Source organism: Priapulus caudatus, unplaced genomic scaffold (genome assembly GCF_000485595.1).
Source record: "Priapulus caudatus unplaced genomic scaffold, Priapulus_caudatus-5.0.1 Scaffold605, whole genome shotgun sequence".
NCBI lineage: Eukaryota > Metazoa > Priapulida > Priapulimorpha > Priapulimorphida > Priapulidae > Priapulus > Priapulus caudatus.
In genome coordinates, this window is record NW_014577666.1 from 32,415 (window position 1) to 60,231 (window position 27,817).

Sequence of the window (27,817 nt, forward strand, 5' to 3'; positions counted from 1 at the left end):
ATTTCCTCGAGCGATTTCAAAATTCGCGGCGATCGGGCGATAAAAATCGCTCGTGTGCCCCTACCATTAACAAAGGACTGAACTGCTTTTGCTATTGGGGATGTGAGGCTACAGTTGCACAGTTCAATTGCAAAGGCAAATGTTTGTTGAACAAGGTTTACGCTCCTTAAATCATATTATTTTCTAAAGCAGTCTGTATTAGCACCCTGAGTAGCACCCTGTAATAGCACACTGTAATGAACCCTGAATGCTCGCGTGTGTAGGCAAAAACATGGGGGCAGCCCATTACGCATGCATGGGGGTGAACTGGCACTATTCTAATCATAATTATTGCCTGGCAACCTGCAATGCAGATGTGTTAACTCACAGCTGAGCGAAATTCTCGCCTGCCTGAATATACTTGGATTTCAGCAACTCAATGGAGTGAGGTTATCACGCACGAAGGGTGATGCCATCTTTGATTATTGATGACACTTGCACGCGCCATCTCTCAGCAACTGCTTTTGCTATTAGAGCCCCTTCCACCCGCCCCCTCTCCCCACTCTCCTTCCACCACCACCACTACGCTCGCGCTCGACGCATATCCATGATAACATGTTAATTATTGCGAAGTCAACTTAAATATTGCGAAGTCATTAAAGTTACACAGCTGTATCTTTATTAGTATACTACCGGTATATAGCAAAGCCTAGCTATCATAGATTTTAGATCTGTATTAGTAGTATCCTAGATATATGCTCTGAGCGCGAACGCGGTGATGGGAGGGTGCTCTTCATTCGTTTGCCAGTGAGTTTAGCATCAGATCACCTGCCGTCAGGTGAGCGCTGTCGCTCTGCGGCACTTGTTTACTACAAGTTTTACAGCAGGCACGTTACTCGTATCCTATGTAATAAGATTTGGACTAATAAAAGTTGCAAAGATATTAATAGTATGCGGATTGTGCGCCCATTTACCTCTTTCAAATCATACGCTGTTAACAAATCTCCATTCGCTGGATTTCCCCCGAGCTCCGCCCACTTTAAAAATAGTGCTAGCATTGTGGCAGTGGTATATTGAGTGTGCGAAGGGGCACTGCATGCAGTTTGGGTTAGGGTTAGTGTTAGGGTTAGGGTACACTTCTGTAGTACAAGTCTGGTACACTTTGTGTATACATATATTGTAACGCTGAATTAAGAGTTCATGTAGAATGATGTAGAAACAGATGCAAACTTGTGTGGTAAACGGTACAATCTTTAATATTCATGCTCACTGTGTCGTCACATCGCACAACGAGACAAAGACACGCGCACACGCGCGACCGCGCGTCCTCTCGCGACCAGCACTAGACCCAATCTCCCCTCAAACTCTACTATCCCCCAAAAACTCCTACAAACATCCTGCCCGCACATGTACCCGTTCTCAGAGACTAAGCCCTACCCCAATTTCACACCTACTCTCGAAACGGCCTAACCTAACCCTGCTTATCCAACCCCTGTAACATCAATGTAGCCAATCTGGTTGAGCGACGCTGTCTAGCTGAACTATATGGCTAAAACAACTACCAGTCTATCTCCACTCAACTAATTCATGTACGCGTATAATAGACGTCGTTACAATATGTACCTCGGGTACATATCTCTGTAGTACCTGATACGACAATGACCCCTTGAGCGCTAGTACATGTGAGCTAGCTATGACTTAGCTCCAAGAAACGGTATTGCTAGGGTTAGAATACCGACGTTAGTATGTGTATATTGACGTTAGTCACACAGCCTGGTCGGGTTAGCTATGACTATGACTATGACTGAGTGTATCAAGAGTGAATAAAAACAAGGCTGTGGCTACGGGTACGGCAGCCGTATCTTAGTGTCTCGAGGCTGGAGGTACGGCAGTCCATTCGCTTTCATACTTAACGAGACAAAGATGGCGGCGGGCGGCGGAACGCCTTGGGAAATAAATTTACGATTTGAGAGTTTAGATGAGCTAGAACCCTAACCCTAACCCTAACGCCAAAAAGGGGCTTTAACGAATGACGGCTGCCGTACCTCCAGCCACTGCGTAAAAACAAATGTATTTGAGTGTATTTGCACCAAGTTTTTGTTTTTATTTTATATTCACTCCTGAACCAACTTCAAAGTATAAGAATTTATATATATTTTTATATATTTTATGAATATTGTGTTCATGGTATAATCCCGGGGGTGGGGGCACTCACCCCGGCCAACATTATACATGTGTCTAAACCATTGGTCTAAACAGACTAACAGAGGAATTACTCCGACCTGTGATTGGAGGATAAAAATAGACCCTGCCCACTCCCGCCGCATACGCTATTATGCTATATGACTGGTAGGAACGTGTACTAACTATCATATGGAGCGAACGATTTGAGTTACATTTCTATAAATTCTAGCTATTATAGACACATGTCTTAGCCTTAATCTCTGTAAATTTTGAGTCTATTGAAGCGCGATTAGTCTAATTAATTAGCAAATATGCACGCGCGGCTATGACCGGTGAAACGAAACGTCACGAATTCTATTTTTATCCTCCACTCACAGGTCGGAGCAATTCCTCTGTTTAGACGCATGTCACATTATGGTAGGTATGTGCCACTGCAAAGTCAAAAATGGGGGGCTCTAGAACTAACTCAGACCTGAAAATGGGGGTCTCTGGAACTAATGTTTGTTGAATGTGGGATGCTCTGGAACTGGCTATATGTTCGATCCATCCATCCATATGCGCATGCGTTGCATGCATGCCTTCACGGCCTGGCTTCAACGTATTCCGAAGTACGATGCACTGGAACGGAAATAGGGTCTCCGGTACGGCAAAAATGTAAGATCTGCATGCTAACTAAACTTGTGATGCTCTGGAACGAGATGTTCTTAAAAATGCGATGCACTGGAATGGAAGTTTAGGGTTAAAATGGGGGTCTCTCCCGTAGCACATGCCTACCATGCAATATATATGGAGTGCCCCCCACCCCCGGGGGTATAATATACCTATATATATACTATATGGTTCTTCGTGTGTGCACTTTGCTCCTACCTCCTACTAATGCAATGATAGCTAGATAGCAGCAAGAGCGTATAAAGAAGGAGAGCGTACAACGGTGAAATGCTGAAACCATGTTGCAGCATTAGTCTAATTAATAAACTTTTCTCGTTTTATTTTGACAATTCTTTGCAGTATTATTGATCAGCTGTCCTACCTTGTTAATATAAAACAAACCGCATGTCCCTACGATGAGATAATGAGCGGCGAAAATCTGGTATTTTCGCCGAAAACCGACTCGAGATCACAGTTTACTGTGACTGTCTCTCGCTTTGAGATAACTTAGGGAAACCTCGCGTGTTTCCGTCAATGATTGACAAATGGAATGAATGACGTCAGTTATTGATTGCCATAGTGATGACCCCCACCTGTGCCCACCTCACGCTGGATGTATAGTAAACTCTGTAGTACTGACGTGAGTCAGCGCTACCATGGCACTACACAGCGGCGACCGGAAGCAATACACTGCCCACAAAGCGAGAGAGGGTCGCAGTAAACAGTGATCTCCAGTCGGTTTTCGGCAAAAATACCAGATTTTCACCGCTCATTATCTCAGCGTAGGAGCATCGTAGGGACAAGCGGTTTGTTTGATATAATTAGCAAGGTAGGACGGCTGGTCAATAATACCGCAAAGAATCGTCAAAATAAAACGGGCAAAGTTTCTTAATTAGACTAATACTGCAACATGGTTTCAGCAGTCACTGCTTTTAAAGTTATTGTGCTTTTGTAATTAACTTGTATGAAAACGACATCGGTGCTGTAGCAGTAGCACAAATGAAATATAGGCAGCACCAGAAACAGCAACAGTAGCAGTAACAGAAGTTTTGCACCAGTTACACCAGCAGCTCAGTATTAGCAGCAGAACAGGCACTGTTTTATAACAAGCTAAAGAATGGTGAACAAGTTTGCATTTTTATTGTTAGTGGTGTTTTGCAAAATGCACATGAGAATTAATGTTATCATTTTTCACAGAATCAGCTAGTGATTTTTCACCCCCTAATTAGGCATAATATATGATTTCAATTTCATGCACATATCTTTACTCGTAGAGGTAGATCTAGTCATAATGGTACTGAGGCTGTGTCTAACAAGGCATCCTTTTATGCTGACATTGCAGGCAAAGGAAACCATGCAAGCAGCTAAATGACTATGGCTACACTCTGCAACTGAAGTCCACCACATTTATTGAATGTGAAACATCATGTCTGTCTAAAGAGAGGAAAATCAGTTTCCCAGGCGATGTGCATTATTTGCATAACAGAGGGGTAATTGGACCTATAAGCTATTGCAATGGCTACATCAGCCTGGCAAACGTTGAACCAACTTTTCCACAGTCTCTCTGCCATCTCAATAATGACAATGGCACGATGGTGACTGCATGTTGATGCAGCTGTAGTTTGTGAGGCAGAGATTTTGCATGAAGACATTTGTGATACTGATCACCTGATGTGTCAGGTAAAGCCATCACTGCCCTGCTATCAGAAGTTGCCAAATAGTGTTGACGCCAAAGTCGGCTCAAGAGTAGTTTATGCATCACCATCATTGCCATCCCCATATAAAATGGAAAGCCTATCAGCAAAGAAGTGTGTTGGAATAGTCAACCCAAAGTCCAAATCAGATCAATCAACTGATAAGGTAAAAATGGAGATGCCTACAAAATCAGACAAAGATCTTCCAGAAGAACTGCAATTATGTAATGCCTTATCATTGTTAAAAGTTAACAAAGAGGCTACGAAAGATGAAAATCTTTCTGACAAATATCAAGTTCAGAAGCAATCGGGCATTATTTTAGTTGGCGAAAATAGTTCAAGTGCAGCTGACATTATGGGCAACCAAAACTGCATTTCTAACACTCATAAGGTTGATGTTATTGCATCAGATGAGGGATGGTGTAAAAAAGGCAAGGACCATGCTCATGTAACACAGGTTCACAATGACAGTGCCCTCCACTTGGCAAAGGCGAATAAATTGGAAAATGCAGAAATAACCAATTTAACTGATTTGATTGGTGGAGTGAAACTATCGCCAAATTCACGTCATCAGCAGCTTAGTGATGTAGCTGCTAATATACCTGATACAGATTCACATATCGACAAACTGTCATCCATATCCCCTGGCGAGAAGCAAATGCTGATAAACTTTATCAAGACATGTTTGATACCTAGAGGTTGGCCAAAGAAGCGGCCTTCTGCAGAGGATGGTGGTGGTGTGCAGAAGCACCAGAAACCCATATCCGACCTTACTTCTAGTTGTGAATTGCCTGAAGAGTTCCCAGTGTCATTTTTTGTAACACCCAGTTCGGTGCTAAGTGGGACCGAGAATGATGAGCGAGATTATTTGCCACATGCGAACCTCAACCCTAACCCTGTGCCACCAAACACGCTGGTAGGCGAAGGAGAGATGGTAGGTCAGAACAGGTTGATTGGGTGTGGTGATTCCCACTCTGCACAAGGGACTGCTGTCACATCTCTATTTTCGAATGCCCATAGGGATTTCTGTCAACCATATGCAGTTGAAAATGCAGCCCATGAGAGCCGTCGCGCCAATTCGAGCTTGCCACCAATTAGTCCTGAATCGGGTTATCACTCTGATGGACCAAACATGTGCAGCCCTCCAGTTACCCAGCCAGATATGGATGTGGAGGCTATAGTTCAGTTGTGCGATGAAATGTTTGACAAAAATTTGTGTGTGCCAGGCACTGCCAGGAATTTATCAGATCTCATGAACTATCTAAAAAATGATAACCATCAATTGCATTCTTGTCAGGATAACAACAGTACCTATGACTGTACTACAGCCAGTAGATTGGATGCTTCACCTCTGGGAATGGTCGCGGAATCACCAGAAGTCTGTTCGGCATCAGTTGTTAGTTACAGCTTGGAAAGTGTGCCTACTGCAACTGCATACAAGGGTCCTGTGTCTCCGCTGGCAACAAGCACAGGTTGTTTAAGTAGTCCTGTACTAAGTGCTGCTGATTTGCAAGAAAGAAATTTGATTTGGTGTCAACCTGCAGCGCCAACTGCGAATCTTATGATGTCTGTTGCACCAACAAGTGCTACAGCCTCCATAGCCACATCAGTACCAGGTAGGCCAGTGAAACCTCAGGCATGCGTTGTTCCTATACAGTTGACGCAGGTACAAGTTCGACATCAGGCAGTGATGGCTAGTCGTGCAGTGCAGGTGCATCCTCTGCCAACTGAGCATCAATTTTTCTTCCTGATCCCAGTGCCGCAACCAGCAAATCGGTACAGACCCATTCAACCCAGACCCGAAAAGCCAGACGTGCAGCTTTCATGCCCACAAGATGACATAGCTGGAACAGCAGCGCAGCCAGGGAACGCGGCAAGAAGCTGCTCAATGTCTTCAGGTAGTATGTTGGATGATGTCTGCTAGTTGGTGGCCGTTATAATTGATGAGGGTAATAGAGGCTTTTGAGTTTTTAGTCAGTCATGACCATTGGCACGATCTAGCTCGCAATAGTGTCATAAATGTATGTTACATCAGATGCCCTCTGCACATTTCAGCACTGCTTTCATTAGGAGTATAGCTTATACTAATTTTAAATATTATAATGAACCCATATCCTCTACACTGTTCTTTGTGCCATACTTTATAATTGATTGCAAGGAGTGGGTTAGCATCAACAGATGTGGTTCCACTGAATTAGCTTCTAGAACTGCAAAGATAGTTGACATTATCAGGGGTCGAAATTAGATTTTTATTATGGTATCCATTCGGGATACCATGTATTGAAATCTGGTACCCCCCCCCCCAAAGATCTGGTATCCCATTTTTTGGATAGTTTGGATTGGATTCAACAATGTTGGTATCCAAAATCTTGAAATATGCAATAATAGAATTTGAAAATTATTATATAAAAACAGATTCACAGATATGCACAGACAAGTACACTGCAGACGTATGTCTAGACGCATTGTCTGGTTCGCTTGATACAATGTATACACATCACATTTATGATCAACATCTGCTACGCTTACACTTACGCTTGCGCTTGCAAATATGCTCAACAACCAAGTGCTATCCCGATTTTGACGATTTTTTTTTCACTATCCCGGCGGGATACCAAGCATTGAAATCTGGTATCCAACACAAGAATCTACTATCCCGCGGATATCGGGATACCACTAATTTCGACCCCTGATTATAGTAGCAATGAAAGCTAGACTAGATCAACCTATTATAGTATCATCATGCAGGTTCTTCTAAATGTTATTAATTTTTCTTGCTGTTCGTACCTGAAATTTGTGTGTAGTGATGCATTATATCAGGAGTGAATAATAATAGGATCTAATCTATTATTATTCACTCCTGATTATATGTAGTAGCCCTTGCATGGACAAGGTTTGATACATTCTTAGTGTATTTCAGATATGGATGTCATTGCGCACAAAATGGTGAGGATCGAGTCGGAGACAGAGATCAATCAGATACGTCAACTGTTTTTGGAGTCACTAAATCAGGATACTGTATGCAAATACAACAAGCTTATCGTAAAGGACGCTGAGGATATGTATACTAAGCGCAGTGAGCCAAAAGGATGGTCGTAAGTTCTATAGCTTGTAAATATTTTATTCTCGAGTATAAATTAAAGGGAGAGTTTACTCTAGGTTCTAGGGTTATTTTCAGCTAATTTAGGTTATAATTACGCTACATAAAAAGTTTCATGGTTCAATCACCTTTAGAAATATTTTTTTAAATGTTTTAAAACTAACGACTACAGTTTTATTACAACGACGGTGGCGCCACTCAAAGCGCACGATCTGATAAGTTGCGCAAAACCACTTTCCAGCCAAGGGCTACAGATGGAGGGTGTTTCTTATTTATTCATTTAAAAGCAAAAGGATTGTAATATCTCATAAACGACATATACTATAGTTTCAGTTATAATATGGATAAATTTGCCCTAAAATGAATATTGTTCGGTTAAATAGCAATTAGGTATAAATATAATTGCACTTTTGTGATTAGCCCTCGGTCTGTAACGTGCAAAATAAATTGTCAAATACGCAACTTTTTCGGGGTGGCAGCACGGTCGCGGGTGTTATGGCGCCGTTCAAATTTCGTAGCGTTGATGTGTAATTAATTATAACAATTAAATTAGGTATCTGGTAACAAATACGTGTGGGTATAGACGATTTGTTATACAGTAAGTGCAGTAAATCCTAGAGGCTACTGTAAATCAGAGTATAGTAGAAGCACAGATATTTAAAGATGCACTGTTGAATTGTTGTAAGGGTATGCATTATTTAAAAAATATATATATATTCATGAACACATATGTTCATGCAGGGGCGGATTAAGGCTCACTGGTGCCCTAAGCACTGACCAATCTTGGTGCCCCCCTCCTTTCCACACTGACCCAGTCCATTTTAGTTGTTGACCTGTCTGACCAAATATACAATGCAGGTTGCAGCAGTACAACAATTTATGTAGGATTTCAAGGAGGGTGGTGATAAACAGGCGGGGGTATGGGGGTCCTCCCCCAGACCTTTTTTAAAATCTAGATCGCAGGAGATGGTATTTGAGGCAATTTTGAGTGTACATGCATGTACACCTTCATTCTGACGACAAGTCAATCTATTAGTTTTTTTACACGTTTCAGTTGTGAGAAAGACCTCTCTGTTGTGCAGTTGCTGACCGTTAAAGGGACAGTAGCCTCTAGGATTTTACTGCATACAACTGTACTTACTGTATAACAAATCGTCTATACCCACATGTATTTGTCACCAGATACTTAATTAATTATTTACACATCAACGCTACGAAATTTGAACGGCGCCATGACACCCGCGACCGTGCTACCACCCTGAAAAAGTTGCGTATTTGCATTTTTATTTTGCAGGTAAATGACCGAGGGCTAATCACAAAAGTGCAATTATATTTATACCTAAATGCTATTTAGCCGAACGATATTCATTTTAGGGCAAATTTATCCATATTATAACTGAAACTATATGTCGTTTATAAGATATTACAATCCTTTTGCTTTTAAATGAATAAATAAGAAATACCCTCGGTCTGTAGCCCTTGGCTGGAAAGGTTTTGCGCAACTTCTCAGATCGTGCGCTTTGAGTGGCGCCACCGTCGTTGTAATCAAACTGTAGTCGTTAGTTTTAAAACATTTAAAAAAAATATTTCTAATGGTGATTGAACCATGAAACTTTTTATGTAGCGTAATTATAACCTAAATTAGCTGAAAATAACCCTAGAACCTAGAGGCTACTGTTCCTTTAATGTTAAAAATATTCTTAAGGCAATTTCAACATTTGGAAAGGCACTCTTATTGTGTTGTAAAGTTCCATGTCAGTGAAAGATGTTTTTTTGGTTGTTTTAAACTTATGAAGAACATATGAATGGAACTGCTGAAGCTCTGTAGACAAAGTGTTGTTCATGTCATCTGGATAACCCCCCCCCCCCCCACTCAGTGTTATTTAGGGTACGCATATGCTCGTTGCCTCCCTTTGAAAGCACCCCCTACCCCATCTCAGGACTGCTAAAATTTCTGAACCCCCCTTTTGCGGGCTTTTTGCGGGTTTTTTCCTGCCTTGGAGAACCCCCTAAATCCGGAACACTACGTATAGACTGGTACCCGTTCGCCACCTTCACTCAGGTACGTATCCTTCGCTACACTGACGTCGTGACGTTAGTGTAGCGTGTGGAACTGTCGACCGGGTACCAGTCTACACTACGTAGTGTAGAGTTCAGTGAGCGAGGGGAACTAGGGAGCAATATTTTTATTTTTCAAAATGAAATAATCCTGAATGAGCTTTCAGGAATTTCAGGAATTTGATCCCGAGATTTGATAAAGTTTTCTATGACATTCAAGATGAAAGAGAGAGAGGAAAAACACTCCCTTTTTAAAGAAATCTCCGGGTGAAAAGTCAAATACACCCCCTTTTTTACAATTCATGGGCCGGATTTTGTCGCGCGAAAAATACCCCTTTACCGGAGATTTTGGGAACGCGCATGAGGTCCTTCCGACTTCGGAGTGGGGGGGCCGGGCTGGATAAGCATCAATGAGTGTCTGACGTGAAGTCTTTGAGTACCTTTCACTTTCTGATAATTGGGAACTAGCACCTTGTTGGGTGGCATTAGGGGTCCCTTGTATTGTATTGTATTGTTGGGGGCCCCTTGTGGTACACCTGGGAAGTACAAATCTTTATTCGTTTTTTTTTCTTTTCACTCTTTTCCCAACTTTGTTGTGCCCCCTTTGGCCCTGGTGCCCTAAGCACGTGCACTGTGTTCATGGTATTCAAGATGAATTTTTCATTTACAGCGACTATTCGGGTTAATTACGTAAATTACGTTTCAATGTTCAGCATTAATTCTTCTTTATGTATCCTGCATGTAATTGTTTTGTAGAATACTGCATGAGGCTGTGGCAGAGATCAACCGAGAGATGATATGGTGCATGACAGATCATTATTTAAAAAATACACGAAACCATTGCCAACCGAATAATTACATTTGGAAATCACTTGATCACGTTGCAAGAAATGGTCAAGTGAGTGATGTATATTAAACTGCATGCTAAGCTGTCACTGTGCATGTCCATAGATGCATTACTTATTTTAGCTTTATACTCGCAAGCTAAAATAGTAGCATTGATAGTGTAATTTCTTGCTATGTGGAAACAAGAAACGATCGTTGTGTAAAATAACACCCTGTGGTAGCAGGTAGAAGCAGCATGAAAGAACATTCTTTACGTGTTTATGCTTCAGTGTGTGTGTACGTGCGTGCGTGCGTGCGTGCGTGCATGCATGGCATGGCATTGCATGGCATTTACGCAACTTGCCATGATTTTACAGACTCCGTTACAAATGGCAACTGGCATGGCAAGAACAGATATTGCATCATACTTGGTGGCAAGTGGTGCTGATCCAAACACATGTCATTGGTGTAATGATGGTCATGGCGAACCAACCGGCGATGCGCCACTCCATGTTGCAGTGACTAGGGGAGATACCGCTACTATCAACGCTCTCTGCAAGTTCAGGAGAACTGATGTCGATGTGATGAACTTTGATGGTAATGTGAGACTTTGTCGTATTCCTGTTGTTGTGTGTGCTGTGACAAATGCTGTTTTATTTACTTGTTTATAGTTGTTGACACTGACTTTTCTACGACTCTCTGTTTCTACTGACTTCTCTGTTTTATTACAACCACAAGGTTAAAAGAGAAATGAGTTTTCATTAAGGGAATACACATCTTTGTGTTTGTGATTAAGGCAGAAATTAATTCCCTGGTTCAGATGGGTGACAGTTTTTGTTTGCATTGAATAATGGCTTTAATTGTGCTCAAATTCAGCTCAGTTTTCAAGGTGTATTGTTTTCACAGGATACACGCCACTCCATCTAGCAGTGAAAGTGAAAGGGAGAGAAACCTCACTGGCTTTAGTCGATCTACTTCTGAACTATGGAGCCAATATCAATTTACAGGTATGATCATAGCAGGAATGGTCATAATAGAGAGTCGGAGTGGTTGGAGTGGACGGTCGGTGTGGAGTTGTCAATGTGTCGGTGGAGTGAGTCGGTGGTTGTCGGTGGAGTTGTCGGTGTGGAGTGGACAGTCGGAGTGGAGTTGGAGTGGTGGTGGTTGGAGTGGTCGGAGTCGGAATGCGGAGTCGGAGAGGAGTGGATAATAGAGAATCTCTATTATCCACTCCTGATCATAGTATAGGGTTGCATGCAGGCAGTATAGATTATTGGTTGAAGTAAGTGATTTTTGTTCTAACAATTCTAATAACAACAGAGCAAACAAAATCTACCCTCAAAGTGAATGTGCACTTGCAGATAGTAGAGTACAGTATGTCCGCTCTTCTCAGGCCCATTGTGTTATTTGCAAATCAGAGGTTTTCCAAAAAGATAGGAAAAATTTGTCATTGCTCAAAATTAATATAAGAACCATGAAGATAAATGAAACCATGAGTCTCACTGACATTTGCATGTCAATTAGTGTCGTATAAATTGTCGTGGATGCATGTACAGAAATTACTAAAAGGGGAGCAGTGGTGGTGTATAGTATTTAGCACTCGGGATATTTTACTGAAACGTTTAAAGGTTGATGTTCTACTTTAATCATTGCAGGTCTGATATTCCCCGCGTGCCTCTTGGTTTTTTTCAGAATGACAAAGATGGCATGAGCGCTCTACACTATGCGGTGGATCGTGTAAGGGACATGTCAGATCCAGGTGACATGGAGCACATGATCAGCTTCACTATGAACATGGTTTCGAAACTGTCCAGCCAACCAGGTATTTTGCCTATGTTGCATGTTTGTTGGATCATACAACATTTTAATTGAGCTTAGTAGTTCAGTAAACATAGTATGCAAACTGAAATGAGACCTGAAGACCTGAAAGCTCTTACATAATTAAATAAATAAATGAATAAATATACAGTCAGACCTCGTTTATCTGGCCACGTCGGGACAGGCACCCATCTGGATATGCGATTTATGCTCAAACACAGCATTTCTATGCAGTTCAGTAGGGTTTATGCATGGGATCAGGAGTCTATCAATATTGATAGACTCCTGATGTGATAGCATACGAGTAGAATGATGCAATTGCTGTGTGAGCAGCGCTCGATACATGTACAAGCGCATCGCATGTTTATTTGTTCATGTTTTGTGCATGTGATATATAGCCGTATATTTATACATGTACATGTACATGGGTGTTTGCTCTCACGGTAAGTGTTTGTTTTGTGCATGTGATAGCTGTGTGCTCTTACGATAATCAATGTGTACATTGCGCGAGAATCATTGGTACATCGTGCAAGTTTTGAGTGAAATGTATAGGTGGAAATGAATGAAAAAACAGAGAACATACACTGCGAGATCGCGGCCGGTTAATAGGTTTCCGGATAACTGGTGGCCGGATAAATGAGGTCGAACTGTATAAATATTATATATTATATTATATATATATATATATATATAATAATTAATAATAAGTATGAATGATTGAGGATGAAGATTTATATGAGTATAGGTTAATTAGCCATGAGGTTTTGTGACAAAACAAGTTTTGTAACATTGCAATCATCATTGCCCTTTGTCTCACACAGATGCAGACTTTGATCTTGTGACCAGGAGTGGTGATTCGGTGTTGGACTATGCTGTTACCAGTATCAATGCTCGATCCAAGAGCACACGGAAAGAACATTGTCAAAAGTGGGTGAGATTGATGGGAGATGTTCGCAACCTACTGGTTAGCAAGCGCGCTTCTAGAGGGAAGGCAAGGATGTAGCTATAATCTGTTATACGCACCTATGGACTGGTACTTATTGAAAAAAATTGATTACTTTATCAAAAGCAATGTCTAAAAACTTACAGTTGTGTGATCCTCGCATCATGGATTATATTTTACACCTTTATATTGTTTTCTAATAATAAATAACTCTCTAATGATTAGCTATGTTTATCATTGGCTGATGGTTAGACATAGAACAAAATATTTTGCTATACCTCCCACAGAATAATGTGGTGTTGATCAATGAAGGCACTCTTCACAACAATTAATTTGCTTGTCATTAATATAAAAAAGGATTTAACTTACAATGTCAATTATCTTAGTTACACTTGGATATTTTTAGTAATTTTAAAATGCTCCAGATATAGCTATACCATTATTTGGGGGTGCGTATTATATCAAGAGCTAATAAATACCTAGAGTGTACAACGGGAAAACGGGAAAATAGTGCTATTTCACGGCAATATTATTCTTTTTTGTATGCGGTTCTAGACTAAGTTCATGGTATTGCGTTAAGCAGCACATTCTTTGCTCTCTGAAATAAGACCAACCGCTTGTCTCTACGATACTCCTAGGCCGAGATATTGGAGCGTAATCATGCCTCCCGCCGCCTCGCATCCACAATATTCACTATCCTTCTCGCCTTTTGCAGGAGCTATCGTTTTCCGTCGCCGCTTAGAATTCTAATAATTGATGTCACATGCCCAAATTTGGTACTCTTACTACACCATATAGTAACTGAGCTGCGTTGTAGAGACTTAATTTAGAAAACATTGCCGGCTCCATCATGACGGGCATTAGCTGTGCTAGGAAAGATAATGGGAGATAATGGTATAGGCGATGCCCCCGAAAGTCACCGATGATAACCGAGACGCCGTTCATTCATAAAGTTTTCGCGGATAAAAACCGAACTCTCACGAAGCAACATTCCTAACCCGCAAAAGGCGAGAAGGATAGTGAATAATGTGGATGCGAGGCGCCGTGAGGCCTGTGGGAGGGGAAGTTTACGAGCCAATATCTCAGCCTAGGAGTATCGTATTGACAAGCGGTTGGTCTTGTTTTAGAGAGCAAAGAATTCTGCTTAATGCAATACCATAAAATTATTCTAGACTCGCAGGCAAAGTAGAATAAGATTGCCGTGACTTAGCACTATTTTCCCGTTTTTCCGTTGTACACTCTAGGTGTTTATTAGCTCTTGATTATATATATATATATATATATATATATAGATATATAGGTGTTTAATAAAGGAGAGCCTTTCTGTGTGTATGTATACCCTTTGACAACTTATCACATGGAAAATATTGGGTGAAGGATTGTGGTTTGCAATCAATGAATGTTCGAACAATTGCAGGCTGGCATGAAAACTAATTCGAACACATCATTTTCTGCATCACAGAGAAAAGACAGTCATTTCTCCAGTATGAATGGCAGTTTTGTGGCTTACAGGGATTTACAAATATACACTTTCTTTTACAGCATATGTCTACTTTAGTACGATATGTGATCATGTGCTGCTCAATTTGTTGCTGGGTGTGTTAACTAAGCCATGCAAAAGAAGAGATGAGGAGGGACATTGGCATTGTTGGTGTTATATTGCACTGTATCCATCCGTGTCTGGTCCATAGACCTATATCACGAAACACCTGCTGGACATGCTCACAGAGTTTGTAAGGAAATTATAGAGAAGGATTGAAGTGGTTTACAGTCGAAACTTACAGTCGTACTACATGTTATAAACGAGCATAATCTTTTAATTCGTGGTGACCAGAATCTGTAAATGAAACTAGAATATCCATTGTAATGAAAATGAAGGCTTAACACATAATGACAACAGATGATAAGTGTAATAATTCATTATATATATATATATATATATATATTATTGATATAAGGGATATGTGTTTAAATTATTAATATATTATAATTATGCTTTTTAATTGAACCTCAATTGATGATAGTAGCAAATGTAAGTGAACTCTTTTGAAGTGTGACCTTGTCAGTCAATAAAATTTGCTTTCCAAAAAATTATCAGTATTAAAAACCTTTGTTGTCAGTTATAAAAACCTCAAGTTTCAGTAGGTTAATTGTCACAATAGCCTGCTATGTTTATATGCAAGCATACACCATATCAAGATTGATGACCGACCTGTTATCATGTACCGAATTATATATTTACCACTGGATTCTATATCTGTCTTATCAACGCAATCATATCTTGCCTGCAATATCTGCCGAGTGTTTGCACACCTGTGAGTTATACAGTTTTATGTTCAATCGTATCCAAAGAGCTTATAATGATTATTATATGCTCTGTCGTATATCTTCTGTTAGCTTTCTATTTTGTTTAGTTTGTTAAAGTTTGGATCAAGCTGTATAGGTCTGCTGTTACAGTATAGCCTTGGCTCTGTGAGGATATTTTTACACTTTGTATAATTCTACTGTGACACCTCATATATTACATTGTAACTCTATGTTACAGTCCAGTTGTGTCATCAAAAATCCATTCAGGTTTCTTCAGAGTTGGTGGTAAAATTTATTCAAACAAATACTTAAATTATAATTAAGGAATTTACAAGGCATTCTAAACGATAATAAATAAGTGTTATTAACAGGCAGTTTGTGCACAGTGAACTCTGGACTACTAGTATTAGAAGCACATGATAAATAACTGCAGTCGAACAAACCAAACATATCCCGTATGCTCAAACCACTGGTTCCAATCGTTTTTTGGCTCTGACCCAAATTGTAGTTATTCGTGTTCAGACCGTCGCTAGTGCTACAACTTGCTACTAAAAGGACTCCAGATTACAACGGGGAAATTTAGACTTGGTGACACCGACTTATAGTTGCGATTCTGAGGTTAAGGGCCAATCTCTTATACCATTGTCATTTGCCAATACCACCTGTTTCTACAATATAGTATTAATTATTATACATTTATTGTTTTTACATTTGCATAAGCATAGCAGTTAAACTCTCTCAATCATGAGTCACCTTTCACAGAAGATAAATACTAAGAAGAAATATAGTACCTTATAGTTATAGCATAGAATCTTAGTGATAGGAAATCATATCAGCGCAGCTGCTGAAAAACACCATGTACTAGAAGTGTAGTTAAGCTTTCCAAACCACACATACATATGATATAGGCTAGCAAGAGCACACCGAGAGTCAATTAATAAACGATATTATATAGATGTGGTAATTACCACAGTGTATACGTTGGCAGGGTCACTCGCTCAAATCTTTGGCTTAGATGAACGAATGAGATGATGATGGTTTGGAAGTATCTTTGTTAAAAAGTCCAACTGAAGTGTCTGAGGCTGTGAATAGAAAACAGAGTCAGTAATAAATGCTCAAGGTGTCGGTAACTATGCAGTAATCTCCATTTCATCAGCAAGTTTCTATATAGAACATACACTTGTAGCCAAGCAGTTAAGGGATTACATAATGATTTTGTAAAATTGTAGTAAGAAATTGTGATTAAGAAACATAACAGCACTATGTAATATAATCAAGAGGATATTATGCAGATGGGCAACGTACTCCATCGATGGCAAATTATTCTCAGATGCAGTGATATGAACAACAGCATCAATTACCATTCCATATATACAAGAGTGAATTGTGAAAACAATTTGATAGTTTTTTTATGGAATTTTCTGTATTTACACTGACGATACTTCAGATTTGGAGGCGAAAATGGAACCCACTTTCAGACTGCCTGACCAAGCATAATTTAAGCTGGTGGTAAAACATAACACACTAAGGACGCTATGATATGGTTTTCACATTACACATAGATTTACATAATCCTGGTAAATTTGAGCTTTACTTAACATACCGCTGGTCGTTCCAACTGCAGCCTGCGCATTTGCTGACTGCCTGATATCACAGTGTTTTCTGGAATGATCTCCTTGTTACTAATACAGCAGCCAGCTCCTATTATGCACCCATTTGTTAACTCGACGCCATGGCCTACCTTGGCTACAACAAACATTAAACAACATGTAAACTTGTTATGGGTTGGCATGCTTAGAGTTATAAATAAGTCTATGCTTACCCAATACACATGCACGATTATTTATTTATTTTTGCTGTTATTGTGAGCAACGAAACACAGATTACACACCAAGACTACAATTCCAGTCCCTATAGTTTCTATATCTCTCTTTGTTATGCACAAATGTTTCGTATACTCACTCTTTGCTTCCAATATATTGTTGTCGCCAAGTCGGACAGCTTCACAATCTGTGATCACCGCTCAGGATTTTTGCTTTGTGAATGCGATATGTTCTATACATAAAACCCATTCTGAGCAGCATTCCGACACAGCACTGTCCCTCTCAGGACACCCCCGACTCATAGCTGCCACCCATATCACAGAAACACCAGATATCCACACATACATCCTAACCCTAACCTCCTAAACCAGAGATAAAGATGCTTTTTTCAGGACAAGGCAAGGATCAGAAACTTAAATCAGAAACTCTAGGACACCACGGCAAGTTCAATACACCAACACAAATATATGACCTATTCCAGTCAGTCAACCCTGGCAAGTGAGGAAAACAATCATGGCACTTGCCATTTGTGCCATGGTTAAATTTGAGCCTGCCTACATGCCTAGAATGTACATCTTTTTTTTTCCTGGAACCACAAATACAAGCCACTCCAGTTCTAATTCTTACAACTACTAAGCTATCCTGCACATATATGCATGCAACAGCATACATATGATGGAAATACAGCAAAAGGATACAACTACCGACTTCGAAAACATTGTTATTGCCTATGGTCATAACTCTCTGAGTAGATGCAGGGTCCTCTCCTTCCATCAGTCTGAAAAGAGGATAAAGCTGCACATGGAATTGCCAATTCATTTTTTTGGGTTGGGAACGATTAGAATTACGGTACCAATAATATTCAATCCAATAAATCGAATATGTTGTCGTTTAGATCATTGCACCAAAGCATAGCAAACCCTGGTACATTTGATTATTCAGTTAATCAGTCCAGGGTATATTTCATGCACATTCTAATACATATATATAAAAAAACACTCCACTTCCTGGTGAAATGAGCAGTTTCTAACTACAGTGGCAAACAAGTTCCTCCTAAATCTCAAATCTTTCCTTTGACTCTCTAACATCTGACCCTTACCTTTAATGTTCTAAATACAACTACTTTTTTATTAAGATGATATACCCTGCACACAAATACTGCATGTCCTTGCATGTCTTCTTACATTATCCCATGTGTTGGATGATGATAGAGATATTACCAGGAGTAAGATAATATAGGAGGAATATGACACTCCAAAACACGTGAAATTCAACATTTGCTTGCCTAATTTTACCGATGATATATTACGTGCAACTCGATAAAAATTACATCTAAATTAGCGGTGGACATCCACCTCTCACTCAAACTTTACTTAGTTTCCATACCTCTTCTTTTTATGGAGATATAGCTTTGAACGTTACACATGGTTCATAGCCGTTTGACTAGGCTTGTATGGCTTTAGCTTTCCTCACCTTCTGGAACTGCTCATGTTATACAGGTGGTGAAGAATGAGTCTCGTTGTCTGGTCACATAGAGTGGCGTATATCTTTCAAACCACCCACATCCGCACCGACGCCCTTCGCGAGGCCGGCAACAGGGGGCATGTTCTTCCGTGAACAGGACAAGAGCGACCATCCTCACACTGCATAACAGCAGTTCGGAAGGCGAGCCGGAAAGGCTAGCACAAGCCATAGTCAAACGCTATGAAATCATGTGTGACGTTCAAAGGTATACTACTCCATAAAAAAGAACGAGGTATGGAAACTAAGTAAAAGCTTTTGCAGGGAGCAGGTGGATGTCCAACGCTAATTTAGATGTAATTTTTATCGAGTTGCACGTAATATATCATCAGTAAAATTAGGCAAGCAAATGTTGAATTTCACGTGTTTTGAAGTGTCATACTCCTCCTATATTATCTTACTCCTGATATTACTACTACCTCTTCATTTTGCAAATGAATGCAAATCAAAGAAGTGTATAGATTATACTGAATATGTAGAGTCCTCACAAGCATATGAGGAATGTAAATGCCACCGGATGTGTGTGCATTTATGCAGTACCTGTTGTATAATGTGCTTTGCTCTTCTATGAGATTTCCCTCTCCAATAACTATTGGTCCTGCTTCCGCAATGATGAGAGCTCGAGGATGTATGACAGTTCTTGCTCCTGTGCAAACACGCATGTGTATTGATATTTTTCAACCATATGTATGGTTTGACCATATGCAATAACAAATACAGTACACAATCTATTATCCGAAATTCTGAAAACCGAAAAGCTCCAAAAACCGAGTTTTTTCGTGGAGGTCGTCTGCACACCAAAGCTCGCGTTTGGCTGCACAAGGTTCACTCCAGAAATATTAATGTTTTTGGCATTACTCATACATATTGTACTGTACCGGTACAGCACCTGACCTCTTAAAAACTTGGGTTTTAGTACTGGCTAGTTGCAGGATGTACGGTATGTATATCTGTACTGTACTACCATTCTGAATTCCGAAACGTGTCTGGTCCCAAGGGTTTTGGAAAATAGATTGTGTACTGTAGGTCTTATGCCAATCAACATTATATCCGGCAAGAGTATTACTTTCTCCCTACTTACTGCAGTTACATTACCTACACTATTTACACGAGTTTTATATCTTGGTAAAACCAAACCTAGACAATGCTGGCACTTAATTGTACATGCAACACGACAGCACATGCATATAGTCTTTCCTAACATCAAATGGCTTTAATTTCAGGATTTCGAAAAATTTTCCCAATAATTACAAACCTTGCTGGTATTGCTTGCATACCAGCAAGTGTCTACATTTAGGCTAACATGTTCACTCGTTCATCATTACTTTCACCTGCATATGCAATGATTAAAATTTCTGTTGTTTTCTTTTCATTTGTTGTTTGTTGTTTCATGTAATATGTCTCTTGTTTCGTGCAAGACCCTATCTGTACACTATGTTAATGGTAAGTTGCATTTTAGTAATAGGGGAGTGGTACCAGTCCAGAACCACTTACATCACAGTAACATATGTACTTTTGTCAGAATTATACCCCGTACAGACTATGAATTTTAGCACGCGTCTGACGCGCGCTAACTAGGAGCGTACAGACTGCATATTTGACCCTACTTTAAATGAGTCATCAGTTCTCCCACCGCTCAGTTCCCTGCTCTCCACGTCACACCGCAGACAGCGAGGTACAGCGAGCGTACAATTACGTGACCTAAATAAGGCTATGCGCATTCGCATTGCGAAACTTAGCATGCGCTAGGCACTGGATTGCGTACAGACACAGATTAGAGCGGGCTATCTTAGTCCGGACTAAGTTAGCTCTGCTTCATTTGCAGGGCTAACTTGGAGCGAGCCAGCGCATATTTGGAGCGGGATAACGTGTACACACTGCAAATAGTTAGCGTGTGTCAGACGAGCGCTAGTTTAATACCATATCAAATTCGTAGTCTGCATGTATGGGGTATTACTGCCTGTGCTGCCACATAAGAGGCAATAGTAGCAACATTGAAGAATGTGGCTACGTATACGTTATTTGCCATTTTATATATGATAACAGCATAAATCCTTTGTAATTTTTTAAAGTCACTCTATTGACATAAAAACCCAGAACTACACCACAGCCTTTTCTGGAATTTTAGTCTGAATATATATACTACCATTGTGCTGCAAAGACAGTATGTGAACATACCAATAGTAATGTAGCCATCAAGTTTTGTCCCTGCACAGACAACTGCTCCACGTGCAATTTTCAACCTGGAACTAGAATCAAAAAGTTATTAAATTAATAATAACCATGACTGTGACATGACTCATCGCAACACCCAAGTAAGTAGACATTGTAGACTGATACTGTATAGAATACCAACCACTTCCCATTAATCCAGGCCTCACAATATGGTTCCATGCAAGTACTACCACCCACTGGGTTGCTAAGAATTAAGGATGTAATTAATTTACAGGCATTACTTTTCGTACTTGTGATACGAGATTTACAGGGCAGTAATTATCAGCCGCAAACATTTCTGTGCAAATCCTGAATGAAAATGAATTGAATTTTCTTTCATCCTTTTGGCTAATTGTAAAATTGAAGCTTTTTCCACTGCGACCCGGCTGCAGTGGTTGATCTGTCTAGTATTTGTCTCTCTCCATCATGGACATAGTCCCTTGGACTTTCTTATCTTACTTTACATATCTTTATCAGGTTATCAGGTTAAAATAAGGTTGCCAGATGGTACCTAGTGGTATAGTGACTTCACTTTCTCACCCACCGCAGATTAACTAACCGCTATCCAGTTAGTAATAGTATATATAGATATCACTATCAGTGGTTGAAAGCAAGAACTTGAGGGTGGGCCGAGAACGTGTCACGTGTTACACAAATTCACAGTGCAGTGCGCGAAATTAGCGCTATTTTGCCGCAGGCCGCTGGTTCAACCCCCCTAAACCGCTGGTTAACCCCCTTCTCCCGTATAATCAGGCACTTAATTGGCCTATTCAACATGTTGTCTATCTTGCCTTCATATCAACAATATTTACCAATTTCCTGACTAGTTTTTACTTATTGATGACTAAGAAGTAAATCATGTTCCAGCAATTCCAGTCAAACAAGTAGAACTCCACTGATAGCAATAAAATACAGAAATACTATAGTATGAGTATGCCTAATAAACACAAAGCTAATACTTTTATTAATAATGGAAAAAATTGAACAAAATTAAGGGCCTGTTCAAACTTGTAAGGGCCTGTTTAAAATTTTGGCTAATTTCATGCCCTGCAGTGTGTGCGAAGCCATGCTCTGATTGCTCATGCCATGGCCTAGCTCTAGAACTATATCCCTTCTCTCCGCCACAGGGCTATAGCACAAAGTACATAGTTTGAAACATATGTTGAAATGGGCAACGAAACTCTTCCACTGCTCCCACGAGGAACGGCTCACAGAACGCAAAATAATCGTGCTTTTTAAGATTTATTTATCTAAATGTATGAACCTGTTACCTACATTTTCGAACACTTTTCACAACTTTACACCATGCATATATAACCATTTATTCCTCAAAGTCTTAGCACTACTTGCAAATTTCGTTCAAATGACCACATCAAAAACTTGGGTATTAAACGTCATCCGAAATGTAGGAAAAAACACGGGGCAGCCCAATTTACTCATGGGGGAGAACTGGCACTTTAATTCTAAACATAAACGATTAAAGGCATAATAAGCCCATTGATTATGCAATGTTGACGAACGCTGGAGTAACTGGGACCTTGTGTAGTTAATAAGTACATAACCTTATAGCAAAACACGTATTAGTTTGTCCAATATCACTGCTGGTTACATTACAAACAAGACTTGAAATCGGTTGTTGATATGTATCAACGTATCATTTACGTGCCGCAAATGTCATCCAGAAGTCGAGCGATGACGTAAACATTTGTGCGGCCCGTATTTTTTGGATGCCAGATGAAATGGAGGTGTCAGCGGTGTAACCACGGCCACGGACTAAACATGGAAATGGAGTAAAACACACATACTAATCATGGACGCACGTGGACAGCCCTGACAAAACGTGCCTTATCACGAGCGTCCATGTTTACAAAATCACTGATTATTAGATGATAGCATTGCGTATGGCCGAGCATGTGTGCGAAAATGTCCGGTGCACTATAAATCTGTATCACACCCGCTTCGCCAGCAGTGGTTTGAAACTGTAAACAACTGATTTTTGCACTGCGGATTTCAATTAGACATTTCTTAGTAACCAGCAGTGATATTGGACAAACTAATACGCGTTTGGATGTAAGATTATGTACTTATTAACTACACAAGGTGCCAGTTACTCTAGCATTCGTCATCATTGCATTAGCAATGGGCTTATTATGCCTTTAAACATATTGCCTGGCAATTAAACCTTGTATGATTCACGCATATAAAAGCTGTCCCCAATTCATTTTCGCAATGTGCGACATGGGTCAAATGTGCAAATGTGGACAGCTCTTATATCCTTGGGCCCATTGTATCAGCGCGACTGCTATATGCCCACACCCGCATGAGTAATGGGCTGACCTCGTTTTTTCTGTGATCCGTTCCTCGTGGGAGCAGAGCTAGCAGTTTCTTTGCCCATATAGAGCTCCGAATTGATGACATGACGGTGGCATATGACAACGAACCCACTGGTTCTAAACAATCATTGGCTCCATAACATTAACTGCGTGAATATGGTGTTGTGTTTTGTACCCGATTGTAACCATCAATCTGAGAGTCATTATTGCAGTTTTTATAGATTTCCAAAGGATGGAAGTAAAAAGCAATGATGGATTAAGTTGATAAGCCTATGCAGATATGTTTTTTTCTATGCATTTTGATGATGAAATCAATGTTGCAAGATCGACTTGCTACCGATGCTTTACCAATGTCTGCAGCGCACACACTCGGAGTGTACCAGTAGTGTGGCCATGGGGAAGCTCTGTGATTGTGTATGAGAATAATACATGGCCCCACATATACTCGCAATGAATGTTTAGAACACATGCAGCTAAACAGAGGAATTGCTCTGACCTGTAATTGGAGGATAAAAATAGAAGTTGTGACGTTTTGTTTTCGCCCGCATGGCTCGGTATTGAGCACACTGGCGCATTGTATGATTGGTATACAGCTGTTAACACCCCCCCCCCGAGATTGGAGCATCAACGCAACACTCGCGAGCTAATCTTTGACCTATTTACAGCCTGGTAGCCCCCCACGGCACGGCACGGCCCACTCGCCAATCAGCCAGCAGCTCAGCTCCAATCTTCCAGGCGCATGCCACACCGCATCACCGATGGGCACAAGAGCCGCTTAGTCCAAGGCTCGACACTAGCGGCTGGCCCGGTGCGCCGGGCGCCACCAAAACTGATGTCGGGCCACCAAATTTCAAAATGTTAAAATTTTGGTGGCCCGATCGGGCCCATCTAATAATAAATATAAGTCTATGTGATAAAATATATGTTTCTTTACGTGCTAACCACAAAAAATAAGACCGAGCAACGCCCAGCTGGATGGGCACACCGTACGCACGTGCCTCAGCATTCTACCCGCCGAAGCAGTACACGCGTTGCGCACGGGCATATTGCCAAGCCGCCAGCATTACATGTGATTACATTGTATCAGGCGTGAACCAGACAATGCGTCTAGCACAATACGCATGTCTCCAGTGTACCTGTGGGAGGCCATGTAAAATGAACCGCTGAGCGATGATAGTTTCGACGGGCCAAAAAAACAATTGTCATAATAACAAAATGATGAAATTTCGTTCATTTTTTTGATGATATTTTGCTTCAAAATGTTAAAAATACGCGACACACATTGCGTCCCGGGGAAGGGCTCTGGTACGCCGCACGCAGGGCACATGGGCCAAACATACGGGGACGTCTGGTCACCCTGATTCTACGCTAGCTGCACTGGCTTGCCTCACTGTTTCGGATCCGCCCCAGCCCGAAAACTGCCACTCATTCCAGTGAGATGATCGTATTTTTTAATCGAAGCTGTAATATTAAAGTGCTTTGTAACGTTTATTATGCATTTTCTCTGTCTCTTTACGCAACGAATATTTGAACTTCAGTCTTAGACATTATGGCCTGCCTTGTTTCTTTTTAAATGCATTGCGTACCCAGTGGCACTACTTCTGGGTTGATTTATAATTAGTGGTTCTACTTTTCTTATTTAATCTGCAATATTTTATTTCTTTTCTTTTACAGCCGTTTCAAAGCCTGCCAGACATTTAGGAACTTTGCTTATGAGATTAAATGTATATGCTTTATTTTTAACATGAAAAGCCAATCGCTGTTAGTTGTTTTATTACAGTTACTTGTTTTTATTATTTTGCATGTCTCTGTGACTTTGATCTTCTTGAACGTCCTGCCACTGATCGGATAGCATGCTGCACGCCGCCGTGTTTAGATGAATAATGAGTGAAAGTAGAAAAAATGCGTAATGCATAGAATTCTGATCGTGAAATTTTGAGTGCCCGTGGAATGGATAATTTTAAATGTATTGCCTCAATCATCAAGTTCAGTGTGTGCCATTCGTGTTGGGGCTTTGTTTAAAGACTTGTTCGCAAGCTGCATCAAGACGGCCCCAATTTTCAAATATATATACAATACGCAGCATTGAAATAATTTTTTCTTTTTTTTTTTTCTATTCGGGTCCACCAGCATTTCATTTTTCGGGCACCAAAAATTGAAAATCAATGATTTTGGTGGCCCGATCGGGCCACTGAAAAAAAAAGTTAGTGTCGAGCCTTGCGTTAGTAGCTGCCTATTATTTGAAGTTAGGCGAGTTATACATTCAGTTTGCTGGCAACAGAATGGAGAATCGTGTCATACGTTTTAGTCTGTATCTCCGGATTGCGGGTGTATACGAGGAAACGATTTCGCACGATGCTAGGCGAATGTACTGTGTACGATTTGAGCTCGTTGGTTGAGTTACGCGTAGTAAATCGTAGGTATTCCAAGGCTAGTAAATGATGAATTTCCCTTGTTTATTGAAGTTACACACCTTTCCTATTATCTACTTCTGATAGTATGAGGATCTATGTCCCCCAGGGTACTATCGGAGGGTACCCTGGGTACGGTTCGATATATCGGAAAGTACCTCGGGGTATATGTCGCTGCGTACCCTGCATTGTCCCACCGTACCCTGACTTTATATTGACGTATTTCCGATGTTGTAAAACTAAAATGTAAAAAAAGCTAGACTAGAGCTCTCTATGCGGACCACTGCGATGTACCACTGCGATGGCTCAATGGTTGAGTGCTCGCCTCGTATGTGGAAGGTCAGGGGTTCAACTCCCGGCAGGGTCATACCAAAGACTTGAAAAATGGTACACACGGCTTCTCTGCTTAGCATTCAGCAAATAGAGTGTGGCAAGTTAACTCGCAGTGCTACCAGTGGACTAACCCCCTACTGTAGCATTTACTGTGAAAGCAGCTGCAGGGCCTCAAGGTTACTGAAACGGAGATAGGTACCGCCCTATGGCTATGCGCCATGTAACCATGCGCTATGCGTATGAAGGCGCGGGAAGCATTTTAGAGCTCTCTTCGTTTAAAAAAACGCAGTGGCTGGAGGTACGGTAGCCGTCGTTCGTTGAACACCCTTTTTGGCATTAGGGTTAGGGTTAGGGTTAGGGTTAGGGATAGGGTTAGGTTTAGGGTTAGGGTTCTAGCTCATCTAAACTCTCAAATCGTGAATTTATTTCCCAAGGCGTTATTTCGAAATCTGGCGCCACTGCCGCCATCTTTGTCTCGTTGAATGAAAGCGAATGGACTCCCGTACCCGTGGGCCGTAGCCTCGAGATATTAAGATACGGCCACCGTACCCGACGGCGTAGCCACTGCCTTAAAAAGAAAAAGAAAAAAAAAGTCAATCATATACTATAGCATATTTTTATTGGATTGCGATGTTTTGAGGTTTCTTCTATGTGATGTGGTAACTTGACAGAGTGTAATGTGTATGGTACTAACCGTACTATGTATTAGTACTACTATTTAATACTATTACTATTAGTATTAGTATTACTATTTAGTATTAGTATTACGACATCAGTTGGCTGAAACTTGAAAGTGCCAAGGCAATGGCAATGCGATGCGGCATGGCATGGGTGGGGTTACCGCGTAAAAATACTAATGTAACGCAGTTTGCCTCATATTCCACTCTGCTAATAAGCCCTGTCATATCTGCATTCTGTACCGAGCGATAAAACCAAAGAAACCTCATAGACAACTCAAAACATAGAAATACCTTCGGGCACTATCACTGGACGCCTCCATTACAGTCGATCGTATCGTATTGTATCGTTGCGTACCAAATACCGTTACCCAACCTGTACTCCGTCAAAACCTCTCTAGATAAACTAGAGTTGTTTCGCTAGAAGCCTATTTCACAATGCATATAACTCATCAGCTGCTCATAATGGGGTAAGGATTAACTCATACAGCATCTAAAATTATACAACATGTAAATTTTACTGATTTATAATTCTGTATTTCATCTCTTTATTCGTATCGTATCGTATCGTATCGTATGTTGTCCCACTCTTGTATTTCACAAGACATCACTTCTTCTGGTGAAGTAGCTCTAGGAAACGGTATTGCTAGGGTTAGAATACGACGTTAGACTTTAATTTAGACGAATATTGACGTTAGTCACACAGCCTGGTCGGGTTACTGGTGAAGGTGTGAGGATATTCTGGGAATGTAAACTTTCATCTCATCATTTTCATTGATTTGTACCTCCAGCATTTATTTCTGCTAATCTTATTCTTTGATCCCTATATTTTAGTCCTCACGTGGTCGGAACTACAGATCGTCATATTACCAGTCTTCAATGATCTACCCTGTGATCTATCCCCATGTTCAAAGCCATTATATAGATGTAACAAGTCTTCTTTATCTCC

At 40.6% G+C, this 27,817-nt stretch overlaps 2 protein-coding genes across 7 annotated transcripts in view; one reads left to right on the forward strand and one right to left on the reverse strand.

The window, feature by feature from the left end:
* The window catches only part of LOC106812062, a 17,633-nt gene extending 1,709 nt beyond the window's left edge, over positions 1 to 15,924 (forward strand). For 2 of the 5 annotated variants that reach the window (XM_014815826.1, XM_014815827.1), the window contains exons 2-8: positions 4,154 to 6,403; positions 7,426 to 7,600; positions 10,420 to 10,561; positions 10,866 to 11,085; positions 11,395 to 11,495; positions 12,181 to 12,310; positions 13,128 to 13,769. In XM_014815826.1, coding sequence (XP_014671312.1) covers positions 4,483 to 6,403; positions 7,426 to 7,600; positions 10,420 to 10,561; positions 10,866 to 11,085; positions 11,395 to 11,495; positions 12,181 to 12,310; positions 13,128 to 13,309 — 2,871 coding nt within the window. In that variant the 5' untranslated portion in view covers positions 4,154 to 4,482 and the 3' untranslated portion in view covers positions 13,310 to 13,769. Of the gene's footprint in view, positions 1 to 4,153; positions 6,404 to 7,425; positions 7,601 to 10,419; positions 10,562 to 10,865; positions 11,086 to 11,394; positions 11,496 to 12,180; positions 12,311 to 13,127; positions 13,770 to 14,791 lie in introns of those variants that run through there. The other 3 variants (XM_014815828.1, XM_014815829.1, XM_014815830.1) reach the window with 3 other exon arrangements.
* Positions 15,829 to 27,222, reverse strand: LOC106812067 (dynactin subunit 6-like). Of its 2 annotated transcripts, none has more exons than XM_014815836.1 (7): positions 27,163 to 27,222; positions 21,079 to 21,149; positions 19,441 to 19,546; positions 18,078 to 18,157; positions 17,519 to 17,566; positions 17,160 to 17,302; positions 15,829 to 16,638 (listed from the first exon to the last, which is right to left on the reverse strand). In XM_014815836.1, the coding sequence occupies exons 1-7, from the start codon at positions 27,189 to 27,191 to the stop codon at positions 16,555 to 16,557; spliced, it is 561 nt and encodes a 186-aa protein (XP_014671322.1). In that variant the 5' UTR covers positions 27,192 to 27,222; the 3' UTR covers positions 15,829 to 16,554. The 2 variants fall into 2 exon arrangements, with proteins under 2 accessions (XP_014671322.1, XP_014671321.1); XM_014815835.1 differs by lacking the exon at positions 27,163 to 27,222 and adding an exon at positions 26,960 to 26,979.
* Between the last annotated feature and the right edge of the window lie 595 nt (positions 27,223 to 27,817).

Excerpts from the sequence above, each read along its gene's own strand:
- LOC106812067 (XM_014815836.1), bottom strand. The coding sequence starts at position 27,191 with ATGGAGGCGTCCAGTGATAGTGCCCGAAG. Across the intron at positions 17,567-18,077 it reads TGTTTTCGAAGTCGGTAGTT|ATTGTGAAGCTGTCCGACTT; the intron begins GTATCCTTTTGC and ends CGGTGATCACAG. Across the intron at positions 17,303-17,518 it reads CAATATATTGGAAGCAAAGA|CCAAGGTAGGCCATGGCGTC; the intron begins GTGAGTATACGA and ends TGTTTGTTGTAG.